The 9,643-nt window shown below is 56.3% G+C and overlaps 1 protein-coding gene across 1 annotated transcript in view; it reads left to right on the top strand.

Moving 5' to 3' along the window:
- Positions 1 to 3,906: 3,906 nt before the first annotated feature.
- The window catches only part of LOC132387001 (alpha-2-macroglobulin-like protein 1), a gene marked incomplete at its 5' end in the record, with an annotated part of 54,927 nt that continues 49,190 nt past the window's right edge, over positions 3,907 to 9,643 (top strand). Inside the window, 2 exons of the mRNA XM_059959356.1 lie at positions 3,907 to 4,056; positions 8,503 to 8,649. Coding sequence (XP_059815339.1) covers positions 3,907 to 4,056; positions 8,503 to 8,649 — 297 coding nt within the window. The remainder of the gene's footprint in view (positions 4,057 to 8,502; positions 8,650 to 9,643) is intronic.

Below are 9,643 nucleotides of genomic sequence, written 5' to 3'. Positions count from 1 at the left end.
AGTGACACTCCCTGAAATTCCTACTCTCCACAGACACCCACAGAGTGATACTCCCTGAAATTCCTACTCTCCACAGACACCCACAGAGTGACACTCCCTGAAATTCCTACTCTCCACAGACACCCACAGAGTGACACTCCCTGAAATTCCTACTCTCCACACACACCCACAGAGTGATACTCCCTGAAATTCCTACTCTCCACAGACACTCACAGAGTGATACTCCCTGAAATTCCTACTCTCCACAGACACCCACAGAGTGACACTCCCTGAAATTCCTACTCTCCACACACACCCACAGAGTGACACTCCCTGAAATTCCTACTCTCCACAGACACCCACAGAGTGACACTCCCTGAAATTCATACTCTCCACAGACACCCACAGTGATACTCCCTGAAATTCCTACTCTCCACACACACCCACAGTGATACTCCCTGAAATTCCTACTCTCCACACACACCCACAGAGTGACACTCCCTGAAATTCCTACTCTCCACAGACACCCACAGAGTGACACTCCCTGAAATTCCTACTCTCCACACACACCCACAGAGTGATACTCCCTGAAATTCCTACTCTCCACACACACACACAGAGTGACACTCCCTGAAATTCCTACTCTCCACAGACACCCACAGAGTGACACTCCTTGAAATTCCTACTCTCCACAGACACCCACAGAGTGACACTCCCTGAAATTCCTACTCTCCACACACACCCACAGAGTGACACTCCCTGAAATTCCTACTCTCCACACACACCCACAGAGTGACACTCCCTGAAATTCCTACTCTCCACAGACACCCACAGAGTGATACTCCCTGAAATTCCTACTCTCCACACACACCCACAGAGTGACACTCCCTGAAATTCCTACTCTCCACACACACCCACAGAGTGACACTCCCTGAAATTCCTACTCTCCACACACACCCACAGAGTGATACTCCCTGAAATTCCTACTCTCCACACACACACACAGAGTGACACTCCCTGAAATTCCTACTCTCCACAGACACCCACAGAGTGACACTCCCTGAAATTCCTATTCTCCACAGACACCCACAGTGATACTCCCTGAAATTCCTACTCTCCACACACACCCACAGAGTGACACTCCCTGAAATTCCTATTCTCCACAGACACCCACAGAGTGACACTCCCTGAAATTCCTACTCACCACAGACACCCACAGTAACACTCCCTGAAATTCCTACTCTCCACCGACACCCACAGAGTGATACTCCCTGAAATTCCTACTCTGCACAGACACCCACAGAGTGATACTCCCTGAAATTCCTACTCTCCACAGACACCCACAGAGTGACACTCCCTGAAATTCCTGCTCTCCACAGACACCCACAGAGTGACACTCCCTGAAATTCCTACTCTCCACAGACACCCACAGAGTGACACTCCCTGAAATTCCTACTCTCCACAGACACCCACTGAGTGACACTCCCTGAAATTCATACTCTCCACAGACACCCACAGAGTGACACTCCCTGAAATTTCCACTCTGCACAGACACCCACAGAGTGACACTCCCTGAAATTCCTACTCTCCACACACACCCACAGAGTGATACTCCCTGAAATTCCTACTCTCCACAGACACCCACAGAGTGATACTCCCTGAAATTCCTACTCTCCACAGACACCCACAGAGTGACACTCCCTGAAATTCCTACTCTCCACACACACCCACAGAGTGACACTCACTGAAATTCCTACTCTCCACAGACACCCACAGAGTGACACTCCCTGAAATTCCTACTCTCCACAGACACCCACAGAGTGACACTCCCTGAAATTCCTACTCTCCACACACACCCACAGTGATACTCCCTGAAATTCCTACTCTCCACACACACCCACAGAGTGACACTCCCTGAAATTCCTACTCTCCACAGACACCCACAGAGTGACACTCCCTGAAATTCCTACTCTCCACACACACCCACAGAGTGACACTCCCTGAAATTCCTACTCTCCACAGACACCCACAGTGATACTCCCTGAAATTCCTACTCTCCACAGACACCCACAGAGTGATACTCCCTGAAATTCCTACTCTCCACAGACACCCACAGAGTGACACTCCCTGAAATTCCTACTCTCCACAGACACCCACAGTGACACTCCCTGAAATTCCTACTCTCCACAGACACTCACAGAGTGACACTCCCTGAAATTCCTACTCTCCACAGACACCCACAGAGTGACACTCCCTGAAATTCCTACTCTCCACAGACACCCACAGAGTGACACTCCCTGAAATTCCTACTCTCCACACACACCCACAGAGTGATACTCCCTGAAATTCCTACTGTCCACAGACACCCACAGAGTGACACTCCCTGAAATTCCTACTCTCCACAGACACCCACAGAGTGACACTCCCTGAAATTCCTACTCTCCACACACACCCACAGAGTGATACTCCCTGAAATTCCTACTCTCCACAGACACTCACAGAGTGACACTCCCTGAAATTCCTACTCTCCACAGACACCCACAGAGTGACACTCCCTGAAATTCCTACTCTCCACACACACCCACAGTGACACTCCCTGAAATTCCTACTCTCCACAGACACCCACAGAGTGACACTCCCTGAAATTACTACTCTCCACAGACACCCACAGAGTGACACTCCCTGAAATTCCTACTCTCCACAGACACCCACAGAGTGACACTCCCTGAAATTCATACTCTCCACAGACACCCACAGTGATACTCCCTGAAATTCCTACTCTCCACACACACCCACAGTGATACTCCCTGAAATTCCTACTCTCCACACACACCCACAGAGTGACACTCCCTGAAATTCCTACTCTCCACAGACACCCACAGAGTGACACTCCCTGAAATTCCTACTCTCCACACACACCCACAGTGATACTCCCTGAAATTCCTACTCTCCACACACACCCACAGTGACACTCCCTGAAATTCCTACTCTCCACAGACACCCACAGAGTGACACTCCCTGAAATTCCTACTCTCCACACACACCCACAGAGTGACACTCCCTGAAATTCCTACTCTCCACAGACACCCACAGTGATACTCCCTGAAATTCCTACTCTCCACAGACACCCACAGAGTGATACTCCCTGAAATTCCTACTCTCCACAGACACCCACAGAGTGACACTCCCTGAAATTCCTACTCTCCACAGACACCCACAGAGTGACACTCCCTGAAATTCCTACTCTCCACACACACCCACAGAGTGATACTCCCTGAAATTCCTACTCTCCACAGACACCCACAGAGTGACACTCCCTGAAATTCCTACTCTCCACAGACACCCACAGAGTGACACTCCCTGAAATTCCTACTCTCCACACACACCCACAGAGTGATACTCCCTGAAATTCCTACTCTCCACAGACACCCACAGAGTGACACTCCCTGAAATTCCTACTCTCCACACACACCCACAGAGTGACACTCGCTGAAATTCCTACTCTCCACAGACACCCACAGAGTGATACTCCCTGAAATTCCTACTCTCCACAGACACCCACAGAGTGATACTCCCTGAAATTGCTACTCTCCACAGACACCCACAGCGTGACACTCCCTGAAATTCCTACTCTCCACAGACACCCACAGAGTGATACTCCCTGAAATTCCTACTCTCCACACACACCCACAGAGTGACACTCCCTGAAATTCCTACTCTCCACAGACACCCACAGAGTGATACTCCCTGAAATTCCTACTCTCCACAGACACCCACAGTGATACTCCCTGAAATTCCTACTCTCCACAGACACCCACAGAGTGACACTCCCTGAAATTGCTGCTCTCCACAGACACCCACAGAGTGACACTCCCTGAAATTGCTGCTCTCCTACTCATCTCTGCCTCCCTCCGTATCTTGTCTCAGGTGCAGCTGCAATTCTCCAGCCTTGACGGTCTGCCGGGCACCCCGATCAGCATCGACCTTCGGGCAGAGCCAGGCTCTCTGTGCGGCCTCCGTGTTGTGGATCAGAGTGTTCTGCTCCTGAAACCGGAGAAGGAACTAACGATAGACAGCGTAAGTTACCCCTGCGCACCCTCCATCTCTGTCCCATCGACCCCTGGGTTAGTGAGAGAGGAGGGTGAATCAGTCCGTGTTCCCCCCTCCCGTCCCTGTCCCACCGACCCCTGGGTTAGAGAGAGGGGTGAATCAGTCCATGTTCCCCCCTCCCCGTCCCTGTCCCACCGACCCCTCGGTTAGAGAGAGGGGGGGGTGAATCAGTTCGTGTTCCCCCCTCCCCATCCCTGTCCCACCGACCCCTGGGTTAGAGAGAGAGAGGGGGGTGAATCAGTCCATGTTCACCCTCCCCGTCCCTGTCCCACCGACCCCTGCGTTAGAGAGAGAGAGGGGGGTGAATCAGTCCGTGTTCCCCCTCCCCGTCCCTGTCCCACCCACCCCTGGGTTAGAGAGAGAGGGGGGTGAATCAGTCCGTGTTCCCCCTCCCCGTCCCTGTCCCACCGACCCCTGGGTTAGAGAGAGAGGGGGGTGAATCAGTCCGTGTTCCCCCCTCCCCGTCCCTGTCCCACCGACCCCTGGGTTCGAGACAGGGGGGTGAATCAGACTGTGTTCCCCCCTCCCGTCCCTGTCCCACCGACCCCTGGGTTAGAGAGAGGGGTGAATCAGTCCGTGTTCCCCCTCCCCGTCCCTGTTCCACCGTCCCCTGGGTTAGAGAGAGGGGGGTGAATCAGTCCGTGTTCCCCCCTGCCTCCCGTCCCCTGTCCCACCGACCCCTGGGTTAGAGAGAGAGGGGGGTGAATCAGTCCGTGTTCCCCCCTCCCCGTCCCTGTCCCACCGACCCCTGGGTTAGAGAGAGAGGGGGGTGAATCAGTCCGTGTTCCCCCTCCCCGTCCCTGTCCCACCATCCCCTCGGTTAGAGAGAGAGGGGTGAATCAGTCCGTGTTCCCCCATCCCCGTCCCTGTCCCACCGACCCCTGGGTTATAGAGAGAGGGGGTGAATCAGTCCGTGTTCCCCCCTCCCCATCCCTGTCCCACCGACCCCTGGGTTAGAGAGAGGGGTGAATCAGTCCATGGTTCCCCCATCCCCGTCCCTGTCCCACCGACCCCTGGGTTATAGAGAGAGAGGGGGTGAATCAGTCCGTGTTTCCCCCCTCCCCATCCCTGTCCCACCGACCCCTGGGTTAGAGAGAGAGGGGTGAATCAGTCCGTGCTCCCCACCTCCCGTCCCTGTCCCACCGACCCCTGGGTTAGAGAGAGAGGGGTGAATCAGTCCATGTTCCCCCTCCCCGTCCCCGTCCCACCGACCCCTGGGTTAGAGAGAGGGGGGTGAATCAGTCCGTTTTCCCCCCTCCCCGTCCCTGTCCCACTGACCCCTGGGTTAGAGAGAGAGGGGTGAATCAGTCCGTGTTCCCCCTCCCCGTCCCTGTCCCACTGACCCCTGGGTTAGAGAGAGAGGGGGGTGAATCAGTCCGTTTTCCCCCCTCCCCGTTCCTGTCCGACCGACCCCTGGGTTAGAGAGAGAGAGCGGTGAATCAGTCCGTGTTCCCCCTCCCCGTCCCTGTCCCACCGACCCCTGGGTTAGAGAGAGAGGGGGGTGAATCAGTCCGTTTTCCCCCCTCCCCGTCCCTGTCCCACCGACCCCTGCGTTAGATAGAGAGGGGGGTGAATCAGTCCGTGTTCCCCCTCCCCGTCCCTGTCCCACCGACCCCTGGGTTAGAGAGAGAGGGGGGGGGTGAATCAGTCCGTGTTCCCCCTCCCCGTCCCTGACCCACCGACCCCTGGGTTAGAGAGAGAGAGGGGGGTGAATCAGTCCGTGTTCCCCCCCTCCCCGTCCCTGTCCCACCGACACCTGGGTTAGAGAGAGGGGGGTGAATCAGTCCGTGTTCCCCCCTCCCCGTCCCTGTCCCACCGACCCCTGGGTTAGAGAGAGGGGGGTGAATCAGTCCGTGTTCCCCCCTCCCTGTCCCTGTCCCACCGACCCCTGGGTTAGAGAGAGAGGGGGGTGAATCAGTCCGTGTTCCCCCCTCCCCGTCCCAGTCCCACCAACCCCTGGGTTAGAGAGAGAGGGGGGTGAATCACTGCGTGTTCCTCCCTCCCCGTCCCTGTCCCACTGACCCCTGGGTTAGAGAGAGGGGGGGTGAATCAGTCCATGTTCCCCCCTCCCCGTCCCTGTCCCACCGACCCCTGGGTTAGAGAGAGGGGGTGAATCAGTCCGTGTTCCCCCCTCCCCGTCCCTGTCCCACTGACCCCTGTGGGTTAGAGAGAGGGGTGAATCAGTCGGTGTTCCCCCTCCCCGTCCCTGTCCCACCGACCCCTTGGTTAGAGAGAAGGGTGTGAATCGGTCCGTGTTCCCCTCCCCGTCCCTGTCCCACCGACCCCTGGGTTAGAGAGAGAGGGGGGTGAATCACTCCGTTCCCCCTCCCCGTCCCAGTCCCACCGACCCCTGGGTTAGAGAGAGAGGGGGGTGAATCACTGCGTGTTCCCCCCTCCCCGTCCCTGACCCACTAACCCCTGGGTTAGAGAGAGGGGGGGTGAATCAGTCCGTGTTCCCCCCTCCACGTCCCTGTCCCACTGACCCCTGGGTTAGAGAGAGGGGGTGAATCAGTCCGTGTTCCCCCCTCCCCGTCCCTGTCCCACCGACCCCTGGGTTAGAGAGAGTGGGGGGTGAATCACTCCGTTCCCCCTCCCCGTCCCAGTCCCACCGACCCCTGGGTTAGAGAGAGAGGGGGGTGAATCACTGCGTGTTCCCCCCTCCCCGTCCCTGACCCACTAACCCCTGGGTTAGAGAGAGAGGGGTGAATCAGTCCATGTTCCCCCCTCCACGTCCCAGTCCCACCGACCCCTGGGTTAGAGAGAGAGGGGGGTGAATCACTGCGTGTTCCCCCCTCCCCGTCCCTGACCCACTGACCACTGGGTTAGAGAGAGAGGGGTGAATCAGTCCATGTTCCCCCTCCCCGTCCCTGTCCCACCGACCCCTGGGTTAGAGAGAGAGGGGGGTGAATCAGTCCGTGTTCCCCCTCCCCGTCCCTGTCCCACCGACCTCTGGGTTAGGGAATGGCTCTGTTCATATCTGTTCCTCTCTCACTGAAGTATTCCCTCTCTCATCCCTCCCTTGTGACCCCAACCTTACATTTTTCTAACCGTTGTTCCTGTTCCCGACTCCTGCCCCCCTCTCTCTCCTTTCCATCCATTCCTGCGTCTGGCCTCTTCCTTTCCCGTCACCGTCTCTCTTTCTGTCACCCTCCCTCCCATTTCCTCCCCATCTGTATCCCTCTCCCTCCTGTATGCCTCTCCTCCTCCCCCTCTATCTCTCCCTCCACCCTTCTCCCTCTCTCACAAACCCCTTTTTCTCCCCCCTCCATTTCTCTCTCCCCTTCCCCTGTCTGTCCCCTCTCTCCCCTCTCTCTTTCCCTTTCTTCCCCCTACCTCCCCTTCTCTCCCTCTCCCCTCTTTCACCCACTCCCACCTTTCTCTCTTCCCTCACACTGTCCCTCTGTCTCCCATTCTCTCCCCATCACTCTCTCCCTCCCATCTGTCTCTCTCTCTCCCTCCCATCTGTCTCTCTCTCTCTCACTCTCTCCCTCTCTCTCTCTCTCTCTCTCTCTCTCTCTCTCTCTCTCTCCCCCTGCCCTCTCTCACCATTTCTCTCTCTCTGCCCCCCTCACTGTCTGACCCCTCACCGTCTCCCCCTCTCTCTCCCCCTCCCCTCCTCTCACCGTCTCTCTCTCCCATCTGTCTCTCTCTCCCCCCTCTCTGTCTCTGACCCCGCCCTTTCCCCCTCTCTCCCCTCTCTCCCCCCTCTCTCACTGTCTCTGACCCCTTGCCCTCTCCCCATCTCACTCTCTCTCTCCCCCTGCCCTCTCTCTCGCTCTCTCTCTCTGTCTCACTCTCTCTCTCTGTGTCTCTCTCTCACTCTCCCCCACTCACCATCTCTGTCTCGCTCTCTCTCTCTGTCTCACACTCTCGCTCTTTCTCACCATCTCTCTCCCCTTCTCTGTCCGCCTCACTCTCTCTCTCTGTCTCTCTCTCTCACTCTCCCCCTCTCTCTCTCTCTCCCTTTCTCTCCCCCCTCTCTCTCCCTCTCTCTCCCCCTCTCTCCCTCTCCCCCTCTCTGTCTCTCTCCCTCTCTCTCTCCCCCACTCTCTCTCTCCCCCCTCTCTCCCTCCCTCTCTCTCCCTCTCCCTCTCCCTCTCCCTCTCTCCCTCTCTCCCTCTCTCCCTCTCACTCTCTCCCCCTCTCTCTCTCTCTCCCTTTCTCTCCCCCTCTCTCTCTCCCTCTCTCTTCCCTCTCCCCCTCTGTCTCTCTCCCTCTCTCTCTCCCCCACTCTCTCTCTCCCCCTCTCTCCCTCCCTCTCTCTCCCTCTCTCTTTCTCCCTCTCCCTCTCTCTCTCCCTCTCTCTCTCCATCTCTCTCTCTCTCTCCCTCTCTCTCTCCCCTCTCCCTCTCCCTCTTTCCCTCTCCCTCTCTCTCCCCCTCTCTCTGTCTCTCTCTCTCTCTGTCTCTCCAGATCTACTCCAGCCTGCCGATGGCCGACCTGCATCAGTACCATTATCAGGTTATGGAGACCAACGCTGACTTTTGTCCGCCAGACCCCCAATACTGGCACCACCGGCAGGGTCAGAAGACGCTATTTGACGTCCACCAGCTGCTCGAGGTGCACACAGCATGAGTTATGAGGGAAGGGTGGGACTGAGGGAGGCTGAGGGGAATTCAGAGAAGGATAGTGGGAGGGTGGATTGGGAGGAACAGGGGAGGAGGGGGAAATATAGGGGCAGGGAAAGAAAGGGAGGGGAGGTTTTTTGTAGAGAAACCATGGGGGGAGAGAGAGAAAGGAAATAGAGAGAGGCAGAAATCTGGGAAAAGTGAATTAAAGAGAGAGAAGGAGAGAGTGAGAGAGAGAGTGAGAGAGAGAGAGGGAGAGAGAGGAGAGAGAGAAGGAGAGAGAGAGAGAAGGAGAGAGAGAGAGAGAGAGTGAGAAGGAGAGAGAGAGAGAGAGAAGGAGAGAGAGAGAGAGAGAGTGAGAAGGAGAGAGAGAGGGAGAGAAGGAGAGAGAGAGAAGGAGAGAGAGAGAAGGAGAGAGTGAGAGAGGAGAGAGAGAGAGGAGAGAGAGAGAGAGAGAGAAGGAGAGAGAGAGAAGGAGAGAGTGAGAGAGAGAGAGAGAGAGAGAGAGAGAGGAGAGAGTGAGAGACAGAAAGAGGGAGTGAGAGAGAGAAGGAGAGAATGAGAGAGAGAAAGACGGAGAGAGAGAAAATGGAATGAGAGAGAGAGACGGGCCGGGGCGGTAAGGAGGCAAAGATGGGGGGTATATTTGGGAGGGTGTTGGATTGGGAAAGAGAGTGGGGGGGGGGGTGGAGAGACAGAGTGGCCGGGAAGGAAAGAGGAGGAAGAGAGACAGAGACAAAATGAAGATTGTAAGGTCGAGGTGGGGTGGGGGGGGGTGGAGGAAGGCCAGGAGGGATTGGGTGAGAGACAGAGGGAATGAACAGTGAGGGGTGGATCTTTGGGAAGGGGAGGGAGTGGAGGGTGGAGGTCTCTGGGAGGGTATGAGAGAGAGAGGCACAAACATACACACACACCTCCCTTTCTCACACTCACGCACGCAGCAAGGTGTGGATGGTGTGAGTGTGGAAACGGAGGGTAAGGGCAAG

The sequence above is a fragment of the Hypanus sabinus genome, unplaced genomic scaffold (assembly GCF_030144855.1).
Source record: "Hypanus sabinus isolate sHypSab1 unplaced genomic scaffold, sHypSab1.hap1 scaffold_1468, whole genome shotgun sequence".
Classification (NCBI taxonomy): Eukaryota; Metazoa; Chordata; class Chondrichthyes; order Myliobatiformes; family Dasyatidae; genus Hypanus; species Hypanus sabinus.
The sequence above is the reverse complement of the archived record's forward strand: the minus strand, read 5'-3'. Positions and strand labels throughout refer to the sequence as shown.